At 46.3% G+C, this 25,768-nt stretch overlaps 1 protein-coding gene across 1 annotated transcript; it reads right to left on the reverse strand.

Annotated features, from left to right (window-relative positions):
• Nucleotides 1–5,320: 5,320 nt before the first annotated feature.
• MINPP1 (multiple inositol-polyphosphate phosphatase 1) lies at nt 5,321–21,429 on the reverse strand. The gene is given in 6 exon segments (XM_036385739.2): nt 5,321–9,061; nt 17,805–17,938; nt 19,246–19,343; nt 20,191–20,263; nt 20,265–20,380; nt 20,887–21,429. Coding segments are annotated over 6 exon segments (1,362 nt in total). The 5' UTR covers nt 21,428–21,429; the 3' UTR covers nt 5,321–8,661.
• Between the last annotated feature and the right edge of the window lie 4,339 nt (nt 21,430–25,768).

Genomic DNA, 25,768 nt, shown 5'->3' on the forward strand with positions numbered 1-25,768 from the left:
GGGGATTGAAGCAGAATCACTTAAGGAAGGGCCAATTTCAAACCCAGCCTCTCCAGGGCCAGGCAGTGTTGGAGCTGGACAAGCCCAGACAGGCAGGGAAGTCAGCTCCTGTCACATTTTGAAGTGTAATTTCATCCTAATCCTTTTACAAAGCAGCCAACTGTGACAGCAGCTCCTACCTGTCACTCCCTCCATCTCCAGACACCCGTGAGCAGGAGCACCAAGCGCTTTGCCAGGCAGCACAGGGAAAAGCCCATGGTCCTCACCTGCTTTCACTCCTGTGCAGAAGCAGATTTAGGATCTGCAATACACTGCTGGATTGGAGCACTTTCCCCCCTGTGCCATTCCCTAGTGGGATTTGTCACACAGATTTCCAGACAAGCTGTCAACCATGACAGATGTGTGCTGCCACCAACTAAGAGAAGGTTTCTCACAGGAAAACCATGTGGGGGAAACTTCTACTGGTTTGGTAAACTCAATCTCAATTTTGCTATTTTTAGAATAATCCAGAGAAGCTTTTTTACCACTGTCATAGAAAAGCCAGTCATAGGTAGAAATGATAAGCTTAAAATATCAGGGTGATATTTACTGTTTGTGCCAGTGTTGGGTGCTTCATTCAAGCACTGATTTGTAGGCACCTCAAAGCCCATCCAGCGCCACCCCTGCCATGGCAGGGCCACCTTCCACTGTCCCAGCTGCTCCAAGCCCTGTCCAGCCTGGCTTGGACACCTCCAGGGATCCAGGGGCAGCCACAGCTGCTCTGGACAAAGTGGCCCAATAACCATGGCCGAGTTCCAAGCTCCTGAAAGCTCTCCATTTCTGTGCAGGATGGAAACAATTCCCCATTTGCCAGCAGAGCTGTGTCCTGCAGCCCAGGTCTCTGCTCTGCAGGCTGTGTGACAGAGCTGAACAAGTAGGTCACATGAACCTCTGCTGCTCCTTGTCTTGCCTCATCCAGCTGGGAGCTCCAAGCACACCCCCAGATTTGGCTTTGACACCCAACTCTGTGCCCAAAGCTGGGTTGATCAACACATGCAGCACCTCGTGGGGGAAAAGACAAAGAAAAGAAAGAACCTGAACCTATCAAGAAGCCCCTTGAGTCACCACCTCTGTCCTGCCTGAGCAGGGACACGGAGCACAGGGCAGTCAGGCCATGGCATGCTGGGAGTGGCATTTGCTCCCAGTTCTGCCTGGAAAGGATGGAGATGGACACAGGGGAGATCTGCTCCATGGGAACACTGGGGGATCCACCCCACCTGACCTCAACCACAGGAGAACAAAGGCAAAGGGGAAACTGTCGCTGTCATGTTTTATGAAAAATCCCCACGTCAGGATTTTTCTCCTGAGAAGCTGAGAAGCCTCAGAAAAGAAATGTAAACAATAATTATCTGATTGCTTGGAATGTGAGCTGGAAGTTGCTTACTTCCAGGAAGGTGCATCTTTGCTTGGTTCCATGGGAATGGTTTGAACTTAATGGCCAATCCCAGTCCAGCTGTGTCAGACTGAGCCTGTCACAAGTTTTTATCATTCTTTGCCTTCTGATGTCTCCTTCCTCTTTCTTTAGTATATAATTTTTTTTTAAATATAATATAATATCATAAAATAATAAATCAATCTTCTGAGAACTTGGAGTCAATTCTCACCTCTCACCTCGTCCTGGGGACCCTCACAACAACACCACAACAATTAATAACCACAGGAAAGCTCCTGATTATCCCCAGGGATAATCAACCCCTGGAAACCCAGACATCCTCACTGGTAGGTTCAGGGCAGAGCTGCATTCCCTGCAGAGGAAAGATGTGCTGTTCTTTGCCACAGCAAGGCCCACATCTCTAGATGAAGAACAGCCTGATCATTCTGGCTTATGGGACATGAAATCTGAGCCCCAAAGGCTTTCCTGCAAGGCCAGGAGCCAGCAGGATTTTGCTTCATGCTTGAGAGGGCTGGGAGCACGAGGCCCTGGGGAAGCAGGTCCTGGATAATAAAAGGAGCAGGCATGCAAGCAAACAGAGAAATGCAGGATAGAGTTAGCAAAAAACTCTTTATATTGTAAAAAATGAAATTTGTTCTACACAAATCCACGTGCAAGAAATGATCTGTGGCATCTGGTGAGAAAGTTCTGTAGCAGAAGATGAGAACCAGAGCACAAAACCTCCACAGGGCCACAGAAAACAGCCCCTGACCAAGCAAATAAATATAAAAACCTCACTGGCCTAATGATTAACCTTCCTGAGACAAAAAGGGAGGGAGATCTCCCTGCCAGCAGCAAGCTGCTTGTTGGACCTCATCTGGAAAACCAAGTACAATGGTGGTCACTAAAGTTCAAAAGAACTGAAGTGAAACAAGCCAGCACACACATGAAACAAGTCAGGTGAGGAGGAGAGAGGGACAGGGACCAAGTTATCAGATCTGGCAAAGCCAAGACTGAAATGAGATGCAAGTGGCATCTCCAGAGGGCTCAGGTCCATGACTGTGTCAGGACACAACAGGGAGACAAAGGGTGAGTGTGACATTGCAGGCTGCAAACCAAAGCCCTGAGCACTTCACATCTCCCTTCTGGCACATGAACCAGGAACTGGAGCTTAGGGGGTTGGGTTTTTCATTTGATAGGTAAATGAGAGGCTGGACATGACCTGGCAGCCCAGAAAGCCAACTCTGTCCTGGCTGATCCAGCACAAAGGTGGGATCACAGAGGAGCAAGAGCCACCTCCCTGTGCTTTGGACAACTATTTGATTGTTTGAAAATATTCCCTCTATCTCATCCCTTGTATATTTATTCTAACAAACCAATTCCCCAAATGAACATTCCCCAAATGTTTCAATTTTGGGGGAAATGATTCATTTCAAACGACCAAAATTTTAAAAATACAGGATATTGCACATTCATGAATATTAGAAAGTTGCTCCAATTTTCAGAAGTGTTTTTAGGCAACCAAAACCTCAGAGAGCAGCAAGATAGCATTAATAGCAAGAAGGAGCAATACATCATACACAGAGGACATCTCTGGGATCCTATTTTATGTGGGGGAAGTGTGAAGAAAAAACCTAGAAAAGTTCACAAGAATTATCATTTCACTCCTTTTCAAGTCAACAGCACAGCCTCACCTTGAACAATGTGTGGCCCAGGAAATATATTTAGAGGCACAGGGTAAAACCAAGCCAAAAATCAAAGTAGCAATGAGAACAGAATAACTTCAGCACAAGGAATAAAGAAGCAAGATGAGCCCCTCCCATGTGAGGAAAAGAAAATCAAAGTCACAAATAGCTAAGTGTGATGCAAAGAGGTCAAGTGTTTAACTGCTCTCCCAATAAAAGTGCTCCAAGGAATGGGATGAATTGCTGATATTGAGGAAAAGAACACTGAAAAAAGATCAGTATCAGCAGAGCTGCTCCAGAACACATGCCAAGCCCCAGCATTTGCATATGGTAACAAATTCTGCTAACTGAGAATGCTGGAAGCTCTCACTGGTTTCAAATCACAGCTCCTGGAAACGTGGCTGAAATTCCAGTCTAGCAGGAGGCTCAGGTGAGAGGAGCAGGACCTTCCCAAAGCTCCAGCATCCACCTCATGCCACTGCAAAACAAGGAACCATGGAATCACAGAAAGGTTTGTGCTGGAAAGGACCTTGAAGCCCATCCAACCCCACCCCTGCCATGGCAGGGACACCTTCCACTGTCCCAGGCTGCTCCAGCCTGGCCTTGGGCACTGCCAGGGATCCAGGGGCAGCCCCAGCTGCTCTGGGCACCCTGTGCCAGGGCCTGCCCACCCTGCCAGGGAACAATTCCTAATTCCCAATATCCCATCCAGCCCTGCCCTCTGGCACTGGGAGCCACCCCCCCCCCCCCCTTGTCACTCCATCCCTTGTCCAAAATCTCTCTCCATGTTTCCTGCAGCCCCTTCAGGCACTGAAAGTTCACAATTTGGTGACCCCAGAGCTTCTCCTCTCCAGGTGAGCAGCCCCAGCTGTGCCAGCCTTTCCTCCCAGCAGAGCTGCTCCATCCCTCTGCCCATCCTGGTGCCTGCCCTGGGCTCTCTGCAGCAGCTCCAGCAGTTCCAGGTCCCTCCTGTGCTGGGCCAGCTCTGCAGGTGGGGTCTCACCTGAGCCCAGGGGCAGAATCCTGCCTTTGGGTTAGGAAAGCACCAGGAGAGCTGTGCAGAAGAGAAATTCCTTAAGAGAAATATATAAAGCTAAACACAAATCCACTGTCCTTAGCTGAAAAACCCTGTAGCCACAATCAGGAGTGGATGGAGAATGTTTGCTCTGTCCCTATACTCAAGGCACCACGTCCCACCAAAAGCCAGAGGGCACCAGGCCAAAGGACCCTGAGCCTGATCCCACCTGGATCCTCTTTCTGGAGAGGTTCCCAGACCACCTGGGCACCTTCTGTTTCTGTAAGAGGTTCAGGATCTGCTATCACAGCCAGGGAAGGATTTGAGAGCTAGAGATCACTAATGTGGACAAACCTGCAGAGCTTTTCTGACCCCTAAAAAAATAAATAAATGCAAAATTCACCTTGCTCCCTCCACACTATTCCTTGCACAGTAACCCTTTCCCTGAAGATAAGGGATTTGGTTCTGCTAACTGAACACAGTAACAGGCGTGCTCTAATCTTTCAGCAGAATGTCAGAGAAACAATGGTACCTTGAAAAACTCAAAGGAATTGTTAAATTAAATAAATAAATGAGTCCACCACCACATGCTGTTAGCCTGAACCTCCTCAGTCCTGACCTTCACTCCAGACCAGTCAGGTCAGGAGAAAATCTCTAATTTAAAGCCAAGCCATTACTCCTGCCTCAGCAGCACTAGATAACACCACCTTCCTTTTGAAGAGTTAGACAACAAACCCAACTCTTTAATGTATTAAAGACCCAAAAACCAGGAGGGGAGATGGATGGTGGTGATGGTGTTCCCTCCCCTAGGGATTTGTGTAGTGTCTTCATTTGAGAGGCATTTCCCTCTTTGCCTGTGACTGCACAGACTGGGGGCTTTTCCCTGCTTTAAACAGAACATCCTCTGTTGTTTTCCAATTCCAGCTCTCTTACAGACTAATACACCTTCACAGAAAATGCAGAAACAGCCTTCAATCAAAGATGATGCCATCCCAGCCACAGCACCCTTTTTGCATCAGCAAAAACCTTGTCAGGAAATTGTTGCTGCTTTTTATACCAGGGTTCCTGGAAACGAAAGTAAATCTTTAGTCCCTTCAAAATCTGAGCATAAAAACCTAATTAAGGTTAGGTTTTTGCCTAACCTTGATTCATTTCTCTATTAACCACTGAGAAATCTGATGACTTAAAATAATCAGACACCAACAGAGATAACAGCAACCTCCAAAATGTATTTTGAAGAAAAACAAAACCATGATTCCAAAGATCATTTCATTATTGCTGCTCAGAAAACAGATCAAGAAAGTGTGCAGTTTTATTTCACAGCACTAGAAATCCACATTTCAAGTTCTCCAAATGTATCCAGTTAGTACCAGATCATTACAAATCTGCATCTGACAGCTCCATGCTAACCAGAACAGCAGCAGCTCTTACTGGACAGCAAAAATTCACTTGCCAGAAAGATTAACCATTTCACAAATTAAAATGTACTTCACACACATTGAAGGCCAGCATACCAGAACACTGTTGGCATTTCCCATCAGTGAAAGCTTCCAGTTGCAGAAAGGTTGCAGAGAGAGTCCTTGACAGGTGTCTGAGATGAGGCCTCCAGAGGCACAGGAAGGAGGAGAAAGCATTATTTGTCTTGCAGGATGTGGGAATGTGCACTACCAGGAGATGTGGCAGCCTGATCAAACACTGCATACTGAGCTAGTGCACAACTTTGGAGAAGTATTTTGATCCATTTTAGTTTGTTTTCTTTTTTAAGTATCTAAACAAATGTCTTTGTTTATCAGACAAAAGGATCAGCACCTCCCCGGTGCTAAGAACCAGAGTAAGTGCCTGGAGTATTTACATGTCCCAACACTTCCACAGTGCCACAATGGTGGAACATTTCCACACTGAGCCTCCAACTCTGCCAGAGGAGTGAGTCAGAGCATCCTCTAAACACAGATCAGAGCCCCAGCAGCAGATCTTCCTCTCCAGTTAATGGCTGACAGCCCCTGAAGAGAGATCTGTTACAGGGGTATGAGGGACCCAGCTCCAAGGTGAAACAGGCAACAGCTGCTGAGGCATCACCCACAGAATTTAAACATACATTCAACCTAATTTGATTTGCTAATGCACAAAGGGTACTCCACAACAGGAACTTTTTGGTTCCTGCACCTCACCTGGCACACAATCAGAAAAGCAGTCAAGTGCAAGGTATTCCTCCCTCCATAAGGAAGAAGGATGTATCTTTTAACAAATGTGATGTCTTAAAATCAGTCTTGCTGAACTGACAACAGAATCTTCCATTCATCTCACATAGTCAGGCTTTCATCCCTTCTGTTCATGAATCATCACTGACTCAGAGAAGAAAAATATTTGTTCAAAGGTGGATTTTCTCACTCTCCTATCTGTTCTTTCCAAACTTAACTGCCTTTAAACAAAGGCTCATTTCTTTATAGCCTGACTCAAATGTTGCAATAAAGTTCTTAGCTGGGCTCTGTCACAACCATTTCCATCAGTTGACTTAGTCTCCAGGTAGGATCATGTGAAAAAGAAGACATGCAAAGGTGATTGAGCAGTAGTCATATGCAGGGGCTGACAATTATCCTGACCTATATTCCTCTGGTTGTTGCAGCACTCAACTCCTCCCTAACCATTTCCCCAGCTTCAGAAAGAGCTGTGGATTTTACACAGGCAAGTGCTGAAATATTTGAATCACTATCTCCAGTGATCTCTGCAGCAAGTGGTGCACTAATCAAACAAGGGCCCTACAGCCACAGGTAGGGAAATGCCCTTAGCTCAGAGCAGCAGCAGAAACCAGGTGCTCCATTGCTCCTTAACTTACAGGATGTAAACATGAAGTGCTTTAATACAAGGTATATTTTATATTTTTATATATTTTATACAAGGTATATTAAGAAGAAAAAAGTGACCAAAGGTTGAGTCCTCAAGAAAAAAAAATTTAAAAACCCATATACACTAAGTGTAACTTCTCAGCTTGAAGTTTGGCTTTTTTCTCTTTTTGTTTTGGCAGCAGTTAAGCTCCCAGCACTGGGGGTGAGCCCACTAAAAGAACTTATCATCAGGTGCACTATAGACATTTATACCCTCAAGTGCTGCAGGCCATGCTGTGGTAATCACTTCACCTCCTGCCCAGGAAACACAGCAAAACAAACCCCACTTTACAGGCTGAGCTCTGAATGCTCATTAGATGGTGAGAGTGCACACTTCAAGAGCTACCAGCACCAAAAATCCATCCTTCATTTGCTTTGGGCCAACTTGGTCAGCCATTCCAGCCATTGCAGGTGATGAAGGAATCTTTTTTCTGACTTAATTCAGACATTTCTCATCAGCTCTCTTCAGCTTTCCTTTTACTATCACACTGCAGAGCTCTAAAATACTTCCCAGCTTTCAGGCATAAGGGAACCTACTTAAAGTGCACTTCCTTTAAAATATCACCAGTCCTTCCATGCCATTCACCTCTTTAAAACCAGCAAGGTGGTTTCAAAAAGCAAGGTGGCACATCAAATATGTAAGGCCTGCAAAAGTGGCAGCTCATTTGGTGCCTTAAACTCAGGCAGAAGTCAAGCCTCAGCCCAATCTTTATACAGTTCAAAAAACTGGATGTAGAGTTAGCAACTATTCCATTTCAATCAGGAGGCTGAAGACATCAGAGGTGCTTTCCAGCCAGAGCTGGTAGGAAAACTGTCAGCACCTGGCCAGGACCAAGAGATTGAGAGCCATGGCACAGCCTAACCTGAATGCCCTGGCCCAAATAACACCAGAAATGGATGGTGTTAGTGAAAGGACACTCCAGAGTACTTAGACAACAACTCCTGCATTTCCCAGAGCACCTAAAAGGAAGAGTGGCTACTTTCCACTCTCTCACTTTTATTTCTTTTTTTCCTACTTCTTTTTAAAGATAATTTACTTACCCTGGAGACTAACTTGCTATGCAGGACGGGTCGATGATGACCTTAAGACTTTTAATTCCTTGCCCCTTTTCAAGCAGCTGATGCACGCAGGAACTCCTCCTGCTTTAAAATGCCCAAAATAGAAATGGTGCTGTCCAGGCAGAAGTTGTTCAGCTGTGGAGAAGAACTATGTACCCTCACCCTTCTAGAAGCTTGAGAAAAGGATCAAAAAAAAAGGTTTGAAATATTTCATGCGTGGCACAGGAAAATAGCAGCTAGAAACACAGGCAGCAGAAAGCAACACTGAATCAGTCCAACCACCTTCAGATTCAATAAAATAGAAGCTGCCCCAGCTCTTAAATCCATCTATGGCCCATTCATAACAGCAGTGACCAATGAAATCAGCTTATTTGCACATATAAACACAGGTATTTGTGTCTTGCATCACGCATTTGTTACAACTTCCCTGTGACAGCAGTTGTTTATGCAGTTGTGCTTATGCAACAAAGAACCAGTGCACTGAGCTGAGACAACCCCCCAGATCTGCAAGGTTAGGAAGTCAACACAGCAGCAGCAAATCATCCAAAGTGCTTGTTCCCAACAGCTGTGGAACTGAACCCAGAGCCACGTGAAGAACACTTCACTCCCTCACAGCTCATCCACAGCAGTGACGTTGACCTGGGGCAGTTCGCACTCCTCTTTGAAGTGGCAGTTCTCCAGGATGTCCTTGTAGTAGTCCTTGAGGTCAGTGTAGGTGGAGGTGGTCTCGTTGGAGTGAAGGAAGGGCAGCAGCTTCTCATTGAGCAGCAGCTGCACCTGGTACTCCTCCTGGGAGGCGTTGGCGTGGTCGCAGTGGTAGAGCACGAACACCAGGTTGGCTGCGTAGGGCACGATGCGGCCGCTGCGGAATTTGCGCTGCGCCTGCCGCGCGTAGTTGGTGGCCAGGAGAGGCTCCTTGTCTTTGAAGTAACCCATCAGGGCAAGCAGGGGCTGGAGAGTCTCTGCGTGCCCAACTTGGACAATCAAAGGTGAAGAAATGGGTTTGGAGCTACAAAAGAAAAGAACCAGAAGGGATGAGCAAGAGGCTGTGCCTTAAAACTCCAATGCGTGGCACAGCTGCCAGCGACCACGGCTAAGGGACACCTTGAACCTGTGAGAAAAACCTCTGTGGGAATTTCAGTCTGGTCCAGACATTTTAAATGCAGCTTCCTAAACTTTGTCCAAGTATTGATCCAAGACCAATGCAGTGAAATTCAGCAAGTGCTGGGTCCTGCCCTGCAGCTCCAGGCTGGGCAGAGGGGCTGGAAAGGGCCCCTGGGGAAAGGCCCTGGGGGCTGTGCCAGGGCTGGACAGGAGCCCAGGGGGTACAAGGCCTGTCCCCTGGGCTGGCCCTACTGAGGGACCCCAAGGGCTGTGTCCAGCTCTCCTGGCCAGAGAGCCCTGGAGGGGCTGGAACATGTCAGGGAAGGGGCTGCAGCTCACACAGTCAAGCCCTTCATTAGATGTGAAAGAGTCTCCTTCAAATCATCATCATTTATCAAATTTAGTCTGAAGACAAATCCAGTGATGCAGGACAACAGCTGTCCCTCCCCAGTTTAGCAGTCCAAATGAGCAGCAGGAACACTGCTATTACCAATTCCTGAGGGCACCAAGCAGCCCAGGAGGAGATGATGCTCCCTCAGGAACAGGTCAGCAAATCAAGGCACTGACTCGTACCATGACCGAGGACAGCTTATGTAACAAAAGGTTACACAGTGCTCAGCCAAAGGGGAGATAAGAGCTGGCTTGCTGTGCCAGGAAACACCAGCCAAGAGGAAAATCTGACCCTTGCTCCAGAGAAGGATGATGGCTTTTGAGGACCATTTCCAAGTGGCCCATGGAAATCCAGCACAGGTTAATACAGGTTTAGCTTTCAGGAGACACATCTTGACTGGTCTGAAAAGGAGGAGTTTCCTCAGCTCCCACCCAAAGCAATGGAGAAAGGGTTGAGTGGAAGATCTGCCTGGGGATTGGAACTTGGATCAGCCCAGCAGGAATCCAGTGCTGGCCAGGATGGGCCCTGCCAGCTCAGTGCACCCACGGTGTTTGTGCAGTCTGACACACACCTCGTACCGTGCTCCTGTGAGCCTGAGCCCTTCTGACTCCACTCCTCAGACTCTCCCCTTAGACAAAACATCCCTTAAAAATATATCCAAACCCTGCCTCTGTTTTCTGCTCAAAAGCAGCAGCCTTCAAACCACATAAAAGTTCTCTGTGGAGGACACTGTATTTTTCCCCACCTATGCCTCTGTTGCACCAAGATCTTTACATTCACCACACTCTTCCAGTTCCTCCAAAATCAGTGTTCCTGCTCTTGTTCTCCTCTTATTATTTATGATTCTTTCACTCACTTTCAAAATTATCAAGCTTTTGGACCCTTGAATCCCTTTCTCTTCCCTTCCCTCTCCTGTGCACTTGACCAGTTCACATGTATCCTTCCCACCCACGCACACCTGCAGGGAAGCATTTTTAGGTTTTAGGACACATTCACACCCCTCCTGTCACAGCAGCCAGACACAGATGTCTGTGGAAGGAAACAGAAGGCCATTCCTTTGATCTCCTGCAATTTCCAGCTCACAAGTCTCCAGGGCCAGAGGTGGCTTCTAGGTAAGGAATCCCTTCTTTGCCAAATCTCTCCTTCAATCCACATGCATTTCTAGCACACACAATGTCCTGTGGCAAGGAGTTGCACAGCTTCACACACTGCTGTTAATTTTTCTTCTGTTGATTCCATGTCCCATTTAATCCATTCCACTCACAGCTTTGCAATAGTGTTTTTTTCCAAGCTGAGAAATCCTACCTCAGTCCTTCCAGAATTTTCCACATGAGCTGCATCCCTCAATCAATACTCAAGAACCATAAGCTACACTGAAATCAGTACTACATCCATGAGCTCTCTGCTTAATTCCTGATATCCAACATGGAATGATTTGGATTAGAAGGGACCCTAAAGATCATCTCATTCCAACTGCCTGTCCCTGTCAGGGACACCTTCCACAGGCCAGGCTGCTCCAAACCCCAGGTGCCTGAAGTTTGAGATATCTCAGACAGCTCCAACAACCTTCTAAGAGCCCCTGAGCAATAGGCTCTCCCAGATTCTATCCAACAGCTGATAAGAAAATCATTTTTCCCCATGTGGATTATTTGACAGCTCGGCAGTTTTCCAGCCCAGTCAGTCTCCCCAGGTCCTTTCACAATCTTCCTTGTAGAAACACTTCAGCTTATTTATCTTGAATAAAACTGCCACACTTGCAATGCCATTGAACTTGTCAGCTCTTCTCAACATTCCAAGCAGGTCAGATCTTTCCAGCTCTATCTCTGCTAGGAAAAAATCAATCAGCTGTCCCAGCCCTCATTTCTTGTTATTTTATCAATTTTTTCCCCTCTGTAAGGACCTTTCCCTGTAACCCCAGCTGCCTGATTTCTTTAGATAAGGAAACATGTTCAGAAGGATGTTTGGAAATCATGACTGTAGCTACCAGATCACCCTATTTTCTATTTGCTGATCCCTCCCAAGAGCTCCAAGAGGAATGTTTTCCTTTTAAAGAGCCACCCTAACACTTCTCAGGTGTATCAGATTCATCAAGGCACTCAGCACTACAACTCTGGAGCATTATTTCTACAAGACTGGCCTGGAATTCTGATTATCTCCTGGAGCTGCTTTTTAAATTTTTTCCTTATTTATATGCATTTTCATGTCTTCCCAGCTGCATAGTGGTCTTGGTTTTGTTAACTAAAAGGGAAGCTGGGAATGCAAATATGCTGCTAGAATCTCCAAAACAACCTTATATAGGCATTACTGACTCCACAGGGAATGGATTTCACATCTCACCACTCAAAAGAGGCTTCAGAAATGCTAAGACAAAAAAAAAATTAATATTCTGGCTATCAATGCTGGCTTTAAGGAAAGTTCAGCTTGACTTTCTAGGTGATGCTAAGCAGGAATGTTGAAATGGAAGTAAATCACAAAAAAATAGAGCAAAAAATAAACCATATAAAACCAGCAAGGCATATGTTTGCAAAGCAGGAAACAAATTATAGCACAGACAAGTTTTTAAGAACAAGGGAAGAAGTAGTGGGAAAAGAAGGACTGAACAAGGTGCTCACTCTCAGTGTAGCTTGACTTTTTCCTTCACTTGCTTTAGTCTCATAAAATCCTCATGCCAACAGGCCAAAGAGCCTCGGGAGGCTAAACTAACCTCTCCCACTCAGCACCATCCCACTGGATTAGTGTAATGAAGATTAAAACTGCTTCCTGATACAGCCCAAGCCTGAGTTCTCCACAGCCTCCTGAAGCCAGCATGCCTGGTCTTTGAGCAGCACTGGTGATTTCCCAGACTGTTCCAGCACTCCCTGTTCAGGGACAGGCTCTGGACTCCAGCTCAGATGTGGTTTCCTATCACCCAGCAATGACAATCAAAGCGGCCATCAAGGTTACACTGCAATATTTTTAATTGTGGGGACAACGATGACAGATTATGTCTTCAGAGAATACCCACAGGCAAAGGTTACCACTGTCCCTGCATTCCTGATGAGGGCAGAACAAGCAACAAAACAGTGATAAACAGTAGCACAGGTTAATAAAATATTAATGGCAGGCCAGATGTTTCCATGCTTAATTTACCTCCCAATCTATCAATGACTCAGCATCTTGCTGGAAGCATCAAAGTTCTCAACATTGCACTCTGGCAATTACTAATGGCATTTCTATCCACCTTTCCCCTCCTTTTTATTTACTAGTACATGGCTTGAGAAAGCCCACTGAGGAAATCTCATTCCCAGCTTTGAAGGGATTGTGCATAAAACTCTGCCATAAAATATCAGGAGCTTGTGTCAAAGCGATTGGTTTCATATTCATTTCATGGGGCATTTCCAAGTGAGCAGAAGGGGCTCTCAGGAGGCAGAGCACAAGAGGGTTTCACTGGAGAGATGTGCCAGCTCCTGAACTGCCTACATTTGGGGTTTTATGTTGTTTTTTTGTTTGTTTTTTACCTTTTAAGTAAATCTGACCACAGATGAAAATGAAGAAAGTACTGAACAATTCAGAAGCACAACCCCAAAAGCTAAGTCTCACCATGGCGGGGGGAAAAAAAGCATCATGGAAAAGCACAGATGTGGGATTTATCATCCAGGTAAATTCTAGCTCTCCTGGATCTCAGCAAATTTGGGTTTAACTCTGAATCTTTTGCATCAATTCACTCATCCTCCAGAGCAGATCATTCCTACTCTTCCCAGGACTACTGATAATCCATTTTCCATATGGAAAAAGTGAACTCCCTCTTAAGCAAAGTTTATTTCCCAAGCACTGACTGGATTTTCAGTTAAAAATAACTCAAACCCCGGGAAATAGTGGGATAAGATGAAACATTTCCTGCAGCAAAGCTCAACCAGCCAACCTTCAAACCTCATGTAAAAATCCCTCCAACAACTGCACAGAAGGCAAGATTTTCCACCTGTTTAACAAGCAAGCTTAGCCTACATTCTGTCCCTTTTCTCCCTAATAAAAAGGCAGGTCAAAGGACTCAAAACCTGCTTTCAACTATGGGATGAATTCTTCATCCTTCTCACTTCCCCCTGTGATTTATTTCATGGAAAAAAAAAAAAAAGCTGGACAGACCCTAAACATAGCAGGAAGCAGCAGAGATCAGGAAAGGCAGTGGTGGCACTCAGAGGGCAGCAGAAATATTTAACAGTGCTAAAGCTCAGAGGGTTTTCACCAGTGGGAAGAACAAGTAAGAAAAGGACAAAATATTTATCTGTCAAATAGTATTAAGTCCTCATAGGGCAAAATTTCTACCATGAATAACAGACAGCCAGCCATTCCCAGAATCAGCACCACCACAAGAAAATGCCACCACTAATACTGACAGCAGAAAATTTTCATCTGTTGCAATAAGGAACAAGCTCACTCATGACAAAAGCAAACTTGAAAAGCTGACTAAACGTCACAAAACTCATTAACAACCCTAATTGAAAGGCTCTTATCTAGTCCTGCAACACTTTATCAGCTGGAGGTAATTAGGCTAGGCCTCCTTGTGTTTCACTGGGAGCTGCTGCACTTTCAAAGACTCTTTCCTGGCTGACACCACCTCTCCCATGTTTCAGACCTCAGAGGTAAAATGCATTCCTGCAGCAGCACCACAATAATGCTCAGTGTTGATCCATCATGAGCCAAAACCAAACCAAGAGGCTGCTGGCACTTGGCAAAGCCTTTCTGCTCAAGGTGGAATCTGGTCAGACCAGCTCATTTGCCTGTGGCTTGCCTAGGGACTCTTGACTTTGGCTTTTTCATTCTTCCATGAAAGGCTATGACTCTATCAAAGTTGCTCAGGATTATCTGAAAAAGTATCCATAAACTAATTAATGTGAGATTGAGGACGTGCTGGGGAGTCTGAAAGGCCCAAGAAACTTTAAATCTCTAGTTCTGGGTAGACAGATGAACAGCCACACTCCCAGGGCAGAGACCCTGGGCTGCCCAGCTCTCTGGGAGAACATTTGAGAGATTGCTGACCTCTCTCAGTGAATGAGACACACACATCAGAAATGCAGCCACAGGGGTGCTGCTGAATGTGCCACAAGTATCTGTGGTGAATTCCACACCTCTGGCCTCCCCAGAAGCTCCCTTCAGTCATGTCAGAAGTCCCCCCTTTGAAAGATGGAGCAACCAAAGCCAAGCACACACCATGATACAGAGCTGCTGACTGAGCCATGGACTGGTTATTAATGAAAGCCATCCCAGCAGCACTGAAAGAAGGAGTTTTCATAAAAAATCTGGCTGAATATTTGGAACCTGAGCAAAAGGGGATTTTCAATCTAATTATTTCATTGCTGCTGCATATGTGGAAGCTTTTTGCTCACTTCCCTTGGTAGAGTTTTGAACTGTGAAGTGGTTTTAGATCATCCATTAGACTCCTTTGTACTGAGTCATAGGTTTGAAGGAACAATCAGGGCACAGCAGTAAATGACTCCTGAGAGGTACCAATTGTGTTGGGAAGTGACCTGCAAAGAGGAAGGCAAATTACATGCAACAATAAAAGCTACCAATAAATTGCCAAATTGGGCTGTTTACCATAAATCACAAAGATCACCTTCAATTGATCTTGAATCGTATTCAAATGAGTCTTTTTTTTAGTACCTTGGAACCATTTACTCTCAGAGGAAACCATCACCAAATATTTTGCAATGCATATGTACAGCTAGGCTGGTATTATCAATACACACTGCAAATACTGAGATGGCTGCACAAAGCATCCTCCCAATTTCCAGGGCCTTATGGTAACCCATTTGGACAGTACAAGCAATAATATTTCATATTCTTTCACCAGAAGAAAATAATAATGGTAAATATTTGAAGCTAGAAGGAAAAAAAGAGGAAAGTCTACAAGAGCTTTAGTGATAGGCTGATGTGCTTTAAAATGTGCCACAACTGATTTGCAAATCCACCTCTGCCCAAGTGTGCAGCTGCAGAGATTTCAGTGTGAAAAGCAATTCCTCACCAGCTTCTCTGGCTATTTTCTATCCCCTTGGGAAAAACCACAATTCTTTATAAATGTGAAGACATAAGACAACTGCCCAACTATGCCATTTCAGCAGAGCAAATCACACAGGTTTGATATGGAACAAAAGAAACTTTCAACCAAAGTCTATTTCTTAAGCAGAAATATTTTCATTTTATATACATCTCATTATGTTTTTGTAACAAAGAAAATTTGTATGGAAGAAAGAGTCCTGGCCCCCAACCTTTCCCTTTCACAGCTTTTAACAGTAAGACCTGCACTGAAGAGACTATTCCCAGTTTAAACCCCAGAGTTATACTGGAATTCACATGATGGAAGAGCCTAAAAACACCTGAAACTTTTGCACTGCAAACTGAAAGTGGGACTGATCACTGCAAACTGAAAGTGGGACTGATGAGCAATTGGTATTTATTACCACCTTCATCGTGTTCTTAATAATAGATTAACCAAAAGGAAGGGCTTTCTACCAAGGAAATAAAATCCAACTTTGATAAGGCAATTAAGTTTGGTGATAAGATTGCAAGGGCAACAATCACTTCATGGAAGAAACAGGTTCTCTTTTTAATTTCACTGGGAATGAAAACAGAACAAAGCTATTGAACATAAAGGCATAAAGTATGCTACAGAAATGCAGCTTTGCCAACACTGCTCTCCACTGTCAAGTCTGGAGCAGCACAGATAATCCACATCCCTCAGCTTCTTCCCAGAACAGAAATGCTTCCCTTTTTACTTCTGGATAGCCCAATCTAAGCTTTCCAAAAAGAAAAGAGATTTTGGAGCAAAGATAATGCCCTGGAAGAAAATTTCTTTTTCTTAAATGTTTTAGAGTAATTTCTTAAATTTTTCGAGCAAGCAGCCAGTTATAAATCCATGTTAAACATTGAAACAACGTTCCACTGAAAGACATTTCATCATCACAAAAGCTCATTTCTGGAAAAGCTGCAAAAATGTTTAACCTGCTGCCTTGAAGTTGACCATCACCATAAAAAGAAAACATACAAATAAAAAGATATATAAATATGTCTTTGTCATTTTCATTGTGCTCTCACACTGCCACAGGGTGTCTCTCTCCATAGATGAAAGAGAGAGAGCAATCTCTCTCAGTAGATGAAGCAGGATTAGCTGCACCTCTGCTCCCTACATTCCAAGGGAGACAGGCTGGTAGATTCCCACATGCCCTCCAGGGTTACCCAGCCCAGTTTATTCCCAGCTCTCCAGCGCTTTACGACTGCCACCTTCTGTTGTGGAAGGGAGTAACACATTCCTGTGGCACTCGGCTTTCCACTTCTGTTTAGGATGAGGCTCGTCCTGAACACTGCTCACCCAGCTCGGAATTTTACAAGATTTAGGGTCCTGATTCTCTACATTCGCTGCCTGCTTCCCTCTGTGATAGCAAAACACGAGAGGCCCTAGTGTTGCAAATGAACTTCCACAGCCAGTGCTGAAACAAAGTTACCACTGTGCTTGGGAGCTCTGCCTCAGACACCTGCTCTTCCCACCTCCCAAAAAATCAGAAATCTCCATCTGTACCTCTCCCTTCCAATGACAGCTCTCGGGTTTTTAAAAATTGTTATTATTAAGCTTACAGGGATGTTTGATAGACACACAGCTGCAATTAGTGTGTGTAATGTAAGGATTGAAAGGCTCTCACTGCTCAAAGAGGAAATGACACGAAAAGGGAACAAAATTGATCACTCTCCTTCCATTATACAGTCTTATGGCCCTATCCTTGATATCCTTTACTTCTATAAAATTTCCATACTAATCTGTTAAGGTGTTAATTCATGTGACTGATTATTAACCATGAATTTCTAATTGTTCAGTTTACACAAGAACATGAACACAAGCTGTAAATTAACATTTAAGCAACAAATTATTTTTAACGAGGACATTTTTAACAAGAAAGCTATATTATAAAAGCTCTATTATTTTAATTCATTGTCTTCTCTCAAACTGCAAGAAGAAAACACCACTATCAGGCAGCAGTCCCCTGAAGGCCTGTGAGGATCAGCAAATTAAAAGATGGAAATACTTGAACTGAGCACAAAAGCATCAATGAAAGCAAAAAAAATATACTCTACAAAGTAATACTGCTCCAGTAAAAATTGTATTCTCACTGTTAAAATTCTCCTAGGAGTTGCTACATTCAGAAGTACTAAACTTCCTTTCAATGAAATCCAGCTCAGAATGAGCACAGAAAGCTCACACCCAAAGCACTGCAGGCTCTTGATTTACCTTTTGCTCTCCTCCACTGCTTTGTCCAAGTGCTGGAAGATATCTTGGAATAAAATGCAGCTGGAGCGACTGTTGATGTCATAGCCATAGCCTCTCTTCCAGTACTGCTTCAGGTCATTCAGGTATTCCAGCACCTAAAATTGGAGTGCATAACTTTTTATTGCTACACCAAGGGAAAACAAAAAGCTCACAGCTGGAGCAATGACACAAAAACAACCCCAAACATCAGAGCTCCAGTTCAAACCACTTCAGCATAAAACCATGTCACTGTGGTATTGTCTGAGAAATCCTCTTCGCCCAGGATTTTCTCCTGGGAAGCTGAGACGCCTCAGAGAGGAATGAAAACAATAATTATCTGATTGCTGCTCCTGTGTTTGCTGCTATGGAATTGTTTACCAACAGGTGAATGTTTGATTGGGTCCATGTGAATTGTTTTTAATTAATGACCAATCACCATCAGCTGTGTCAGACTCTGAGTCAGTCACAGGTTTTTGTTATTCATTCTTTTAAAACCTTCTGATGTATCCTTTCTCTATAGTTTAGTATAGTTTTAGTATAGCATTCCTTTGATATAATATACTAAGTAATAAATCAGCCTTCTGAGAACTTGGAGTCAGATTCTCATCTCTCACCACATCCTGGGCACCCTCACAAACACCACAATGCCAGACAACAGATCAAAGAGTGACCAAATTCAGCATCTGATAACAATCACAAAAACACCCTGAGGTGCTGCACATCACAAGACAACCACTATCCAGTGCTTTTTTTAGCACTTCTGATTTTGCCTTTGGCTTGCCATTCTTCTCACAGAATCCACCCCACACCTTTAGCCCAGCTTGTTTTGTGTCTGTTTTCAAGTTCCAGAGATGTGCACACACCTCAAGTAGACAGAACTGTGCCTTGGAATTATTCAAGAGCACGCAGTGCTCTCCACATTCTCTGTTCCTTTCCTGACAATTCCTGGCATCAAAGCCATTTCCCACCTCCCTGCTGAGTTATTTATAACTAGACTGAACAGGGCAGGTCTCAGCAGAAGCCCATGGTGACCCTGATCCTCTTAGACATACCTACCTATGCAAAAGTCTCCTCTTTTCCCAGGGGTATAAATGTTCTTAAGAGCCTTGGGGGAGCCTTACTGAACATCAAAAGTTACAGCAAACAATTTTGAAAGAAGAGGAACAAACATTTGTCTCATTTATCTGGGTTCTGTCTTGGTTTAGAGAGCTGATAGACCCCAAAACCAGAGAGTCTTAGAGGCCCTGGAAGGCCTCATTTGATGCACCCTAGTGTGATTTCTATCATGTGATTCTACCCTGTGAAAACCACAGGTTATAGAAAGGTTTGGGATGGAAGGCCATTTAAGATCTCCTCATTCCAAACCCTCTGCCACAGGCAGGGACACTTTCCTCCAGAGCAGGGTGCTCCAAGCCTCACATACCTTGGCATCTTCTTCACTGAAGAGTGAACACCATGGGGAGGTCACATTTTTTATGGCCAGCTCATAGGAGCAGGTGAGAAAAGCCACTTGAACAAGATCTGCAATAAAACCAACAAACAAGCAAGAGATAAATCACTGCTAGACAAGTAGCAGCTTCCTCTCCTCAGTTTACCTCTAAAATGAATTGCAATTACTGTTTGGCAATACAAACAATGAAATCCAATAAATATTTGGCAGGACAAAGACCAAGCACCAAAAATACACAGTTTAACAGAATTATTGTGCAAAATCCAAATTTTGGACCGCAAGCTCTAGGCATTACATCATTCTAAGAGGAAGACAAGAGCATTCCACATTAAATGCTGCCCATCTGCTGATGTGAAACAGGTGTCAGCTGCTGGTGCAGCCACACAGGTCAGAAGAGTCAAAGGGAAGATGTGAGCTCATGGACAACACCCCCTCCACATCAGCAGTTGTGTACAAGCAGCACCAGGTTGAACTTTGTCTCCAGCGTGTCCCTGATGCTGCAATCCCAACAGCAACACTTGTTTTGGGGGGCTTTTCCCCCCAAAACCACACAGGGAAATCCAGCACTTCTGCTCTGAACAGGAATTAACACACAGGGCTGCTTTTCCTCAGGTCATTTACGGGCTGGAGTTGTAATGGGTTTCACAAAAGCAAATTAAAACATTCAAATCCCTCCAAAACCAGGTAAAGCTGATTTCATCTACGGGAAAGATGTTTTCAAGCATCTTTTTCTTCTGACCATTATCCAACAATCATTCATTACTGCAACACCAAAACAGATAGTCTCATGCACTTAATTAGAGACTGCATCTCCAAGTCACAGCCACTCTAAATCACCTACTCTGCATAACCACACATCTTGGAAGCTGCTCTTGGCCAGCCTTAGAGCCAAAGCCACCTATGACAGGAATTCCTTACCTGCATTTAGCTCCTCCACTGGCAAACACAAGGCACCGGCCACCTTTTCCAGGACCTTCTTCATCTCAGGGCCCCTCTTTGAAGGCGTTCACCTGGCCCATGGCCGTGTCATTCTCCTCCACCAGCACCACAAACTTGGCGCAGTGATCAAAAAACCGCATCAGGGAGTCGTTAACTTCAACCTCCACCTCTGAAAGCAAACGTGGGCGTCAGGGGGAGCATCACCATCCCCAAAGGCACCAGGACGTGACACCCACCAAGGGACAGGCCACCCACCACAGCTATGGAGGGGATGCAGGGTCCCCCTCCACCACAGGGAAAGCAGGGTACATCCCCAGTGTCTCTGAGAGCTCCCTCAGGGAGGGATTCCTCCAGCCACCCGGGGGAAGCAGGAGTCCCCCAGACCCTCAGGGTTGGATCATGGCTCCCCCAGGGTTCCCTCAGGAGAGGGATGGAGCTGTGAGGCATCCCCATCCCCCTTGGTGGAGCCGGGAATCCCAGAGGCTACCCCAGTCCCTCAGAGAGGACACGGGAGCCATTCCCTCAGGGCATGGGTCTCCCTCACCCCTCAGGGAGCAGGTCCCCAGAGAGCACGGAAAAGCACGGGAGTCCCCCCATCCCCTCGGGACAGCTGGGAATCCCTCAGCCCTTCATGAAAAGCTCCCCCAGGGAAGGGGGTGGGTGTCGCTCACTCACCGTCGCCGCCGAAGTCGAGGGTGGGCCCGAGCCCGCGGCGGAAGGCGGCCCCGCTCTGCAGGCAGCGGTGCTTGGAGCTGCTGGCCAGCGCCAGGCGGCGGCGGGCGGCGAACAGCGCGGGGAAGCGGGCGGCCATGCGCCGGGCCAGCTGCTCCATGTCGCGCCGGCCCTGCGGCGCCAGCCGCCCGTCCAGGCTCTCCTCGTACCACATGGGCCACTCGGCCAGGGCGGCGGCGGCGGGGCAGGCGGCGGCTCCCGCGGCCCGGCGGAGCAGCCGGGCGTGCAGCTCGCCCAGCCGGCGGATCTGCCCGGCCGTGGGGTAGCGGGTGCCGTGCCGGAGCACGGCGCGGAGCTGCAGCGGAGTGCAGGAGGCGGGCAGCGACCCGCCCGCCCCGGGACCCAGCGACAGCGGGTCGCTCACCAGGTGCGGGTTCACCTCCTCGTAGCGGGACTTGGTGCCGAAGTAGCCGCTCAGCCCCGCGCTCGCCAGCGGCAGGACGAGGAGCACCAGTAGCAGACCGGCTTCCCGGCGAGGCGCCATGGCTGCAACTGCGCGGCTGCCGCAGGAAGAGGCGGAGCGGGGCCGCCTCTTCACGGCTTCAGCTGCCCCAGGGCCCGCCCCAGCCCCAGCCCCAGCCCCAGCCCCAGCCCCAGCCCCTGCCCCTGCCCCTGCCCCTGCCCCTTCACGGCATCACTCGCCTCAGCCCAGCTCCTCATTGCTCCTGACAGCATCACCCACTCCATCCCATCTTCAGCCATCCCCTCTCGGCTTCACGCGTCCCCTCACGGCTCCGTCCGCCCCAGCCTGGGGCACTCGTACCCAGGTGGGAGCCCTGAGGGGAGCCATGAGCTGTCTGACCTACTTTGGCATCTGCTTTGCCTCTGTGTAGCCTCGCTGGCTTCACGGAGCTCAGTAAAAACAAAAAAGTCGATACACAGTCAGACACGAGGGGAATGCTTTAATTCCTCTGTACAGGTAGAACAACTGGATGGACTGCAGTAGGGAAACAGAGACAAGGTATGTTGTCTTTCTCTGTCTGTAAAAATCAGAGCAAATCCCGTGAAGCAGATGGGCTCAGGACAACCAAGCATCCAAGATGTGCTAGTTCTGAAAAATTTAAAATTGCTCCCCTTTCTTCTCTGCAGTTGTGCAATGTATTATCAACTCTTAAGGTTTACTATTGCTATTAATGCACCTTGTTCAACTGGTAACAGAATGTGCTGCTGTCCCTTGGAGTCCTGTTTTAGAGAATCTATCTGTTGGCATAAAGCAACAGCAGAAACTTGCTAACAAATGCCCACCATGTTGTATTCAAAAAATTAGTCTAATTAGCTAAATATTAAGACCACTTCAGTCAAAACCCTGGGCCTAGGCCATGCTGGGAATGGGGCAAGTGAGAATGTGGAAGATAACTTTAAAGCTAGGCTCTGTTTCTCAGAGCTCTTGAAAATTTCAGCCATGATGTGAATATCTCCATCATTAGAGAAGCTCTGGCATAGATAGATTTTTAAAAAGTTAGTACAATCTTCTCTTTATTGCTTCTTCATTCATCCCAAACCAGGAACACTGCCAGGGACTGCAGCTCCCCTCAGAATTCACTTGATCCTCCAACATGAGCAACCAAAGCCAAGAAGGATCTTTCACAGGTGTTTTTGGCTCTTTTTTTTGCTAAAAAACAGCTGGATGGCACTCAAGGTAAGGTGGTGATGCTGTGAGGGGATGGGAGGTGGCTGCTGCAGGGGTTGATAGCGTGGGGCATGTGGAATTTCCATAGAATCTCTTGAGCTGGAAGGGACACACATAGATCAGCAAACCACAGAATCCAAGGGTCATTGAGGTGAGAAAAGTGTTCCCAGCCCATGGAGTGCCAGCTGTGCCCAGTGCCCACCTTGACCCCAGCCCAGAGCACTGAGTGCCACCTCCAGCCCTTGCTGGGACACCTGCAGGGCTGGGCACTGCAAAGCTCCCTGGGCAGCCCCTGCCAAGGCCTGAGCACCCTTTGCATGCAGAAATTGCTGCTGCTGTCCAAGCTGAGCCTCCCCTGGCCCAGCTTGAGGCCCTTTGCCCTTGTCCTGTTCCTGTTCCCTGGGACCAGACCCTGATGTCCCCCAGGCTGCACCATCCTGTCAGGGAATTATGGCATAATAAAGACACCCCTGAGTCTCCTCAGAAGAGTCCAACTCCTTTTAACTCCCTTTTTTAGTTCCCAGCAAGAGCAGGTAGGAATGAGCAGTTGTGTGAAAACAAGTGGGAGCACAAAGTCTGCAGCCAGGGATGCTTCCAGCTGGGAGCTGTGTCCAGAGAGCCACCAGTACTGGTTATAAAGGCAGGATGCCAGGGTGTGTGAGGCTGCAGGAGCTCAGTGGGCACCTGGTGTCCCCTCCCTGCTCCAGCAGGGCCATCCCAGAGGCCAGGGCACAGCATTGTGTGCACCCAGCTGTGGCCCAGCCCCAGGGAGGAGAGCCCCCAGGCTGTGTGGGCAATGTGCTCAGGGCTGGGCAGTGCCCAGGGCAGAAGTTGTGCCTCCTGTGCAGGGCAATTGCTGGGCTCAGGCCCTGCCCGTGGCTCTGGGGCCATTGCTGGGCCCCGGAGCAGAGCCTGGGCCCTGCTCTGCCCCTCCCTGCAGACACTCAGTCACATCCCACTGGCACTGCTGGCAGCATGGAATGATGGCATTGTAATCACCCATCCAGAAAAGCTTAGAGAGGCTTAGAAAAGCAAAGGATAAAAAGAAGCATCCTGTGGAAAAGCCTGAGCAGTGCAGTGGTGACACATCAGGTTATAAAACAGTTTGGGCAAAAGCATAAGCAAAACATCCCCATGCTGATTATACCCATTTTCAGCTAATCCCTCACTACTGAATAGATACCAGCTTGTAGCTAAGGAAACAGAGTCATCTGAGCTTGTGGCCCACAGCACATCCAGGGGAAACCTGTGTTTTATTCAGAGTCAGACTTTACTCCCTGCCTGCTTATTCAGGCTATTGCTTCTGCAGCTGAGAATTTTCAGTGAATAAATAAATTTTCATGATCTATTTAGTCCACTAGTGAAATTCTGTTGGAAAGTGTGTGCCTCACCTGTCTCCCACCTCCTCAACATCCAAATAAAGTGTTAGTGCAAGAGTGTCCTATGGCTCAAACAGGGTAGGGAAAGCCTGTAATGGTGAAAGAGAAAGGGAAAAGAAAATATGGGAATTAATAAGTGCTTTAAAGCTTCTGGGCAAAGTTATGGGCTCTCTGTTAGAGCAGGGCAGTGTGAGTCAGCTGTCTCCCAGTGACTCTGTCCAGGGCTATTTGGCCCCTTTCCTGTGGCTCATTTAGTTTATATTAGACATATCTCCCACAAATCACTTCTAGCATATCATCTTTTATAACAAAACCAGCATGAGACTACATGCAGTGTTGCTTTGAAACCTATTGAGGGTATTTGATAAATACTGAGAAAATACCCATTCCATCTTCTGCATAATTATTCACTGCAAGGAATCTGTAGTTGGTTTTAGTAGGAAAAGGATTTTGCATATTACATATAATATTTTTCATATTATAGTGTGCCTGTGAGCTGCTGTGAGGGAGAAAAAGAGAACTCAAGGAGTTTTCTGTCACAGACTGTAAATGTGAAGTTAAAAGGTAATTAAATAAAAACTGGTTTGTAATCCCAGTTTCTGTTCCACAAAGGGACTTCTGTGTGCTGAGTTGTCAAGGGCAGACAGTCACCCTCCATGGGATCCCTTCCTTGCTCCTCTCACATCACATTAAATCATCACAGCCTATGGTATCCCATCAATGTATTTTGATGGTTTCACAGGATGTTTTCTATTAGGACAGGGAAAATCTTATCAAGAAGATGATATTCCATGAGGAGTTGCAACACCTGTAGCTCATATCCCAAAACTCTGGACAAAGCATTTACACAACAGCCACATTGCCATTTTCACCCTCCACAAGTATTGTGATGTTCTTTTTTTGGTCTTTGTGGCTTCTTTACATCTAAGTTGGAGGCCAAAACCATTTACAAATGTGCCTGTTCCAAATGCAACATTATCAGATTGTTTTCTCTTCTGTTTTGTTTTCCTTTATTGTTTTTATTTTTTCTTTCCATCTTTAGTCTGGTGCTGCTGAGGGTGGTGAGTTCATGGCTCACATTTCCACAGCAGCATTTTTTTTTTTTGTTCTCTTGCAGTGCAATCAAATAGCCCTGTCCTGAATAATTTCCTCATTTCTGCTTCATCTATGGATTTTCTGTAGAGGTACATCCATTTCCAAACCAAGCTCTATTCAAAATGCAACTGAGAGAGGTAATGTACCAACCTCTTCTGAAAACACTTTTTTTTTTCTTATAAACCCTTCTGCTCCTCACTGCTTTGCTGGCCTGTAATTGCCATTAATGGAAGTGTATTTCTTTAGCAGTGAAAAGAGAGAAAACCCAAATTTTCCTGTGTCCCCAGCTGAGTGTATGCCAGGTCCCTGCTGCTCCTTTTGGGGTGTGGGCTCTCCAGAAACACTTTCTGCTCTTCTGGGCAGTCCTCTGCCTCATGTGTGTGTGTGAGTAGGGACAGTTTATTCTCACAAGGAAAACAATGGGTTTTTCCATAGCTGATGCCACATTTTGGTTAGCAGTGAGAGAACTGGAAAAGGAATGGCACACATAATTACTGCTTTCTGCAGAAAGGGCTGAATTCAGACCTCACCCATGCTGTCCTGATGGAGAGAGAGTGCTCCACATGCTCTCCCCTCGGGCACAGCACCATTTCAAAGTGTGTGACACAGTGCTGTTCCCTCAGAAAACACAGAAACCTCTGGGGATCCCAAGTGGTTTGACCTCTTTGCAAGCAGAGTTTCTGGTCTTGCAGTGTGGCTTCACCCTGTGTGGGCAACATTG

The sequence above is a fragment of the Molothrus ater genome, chromosome 8 (assembly GCF_012460135.2).
Source record: "Molothrus ater isolate BHLD 08-10-18 breed brown headed cowbird chromosome 8, BPBGC_Mater_1.1, whole genome shotgun sequence".
NCBI lineage: Eukaryota > Metazoa > Chordata > Aves > Passeriformes > Icteridae > Molothrus > Molothrus ater.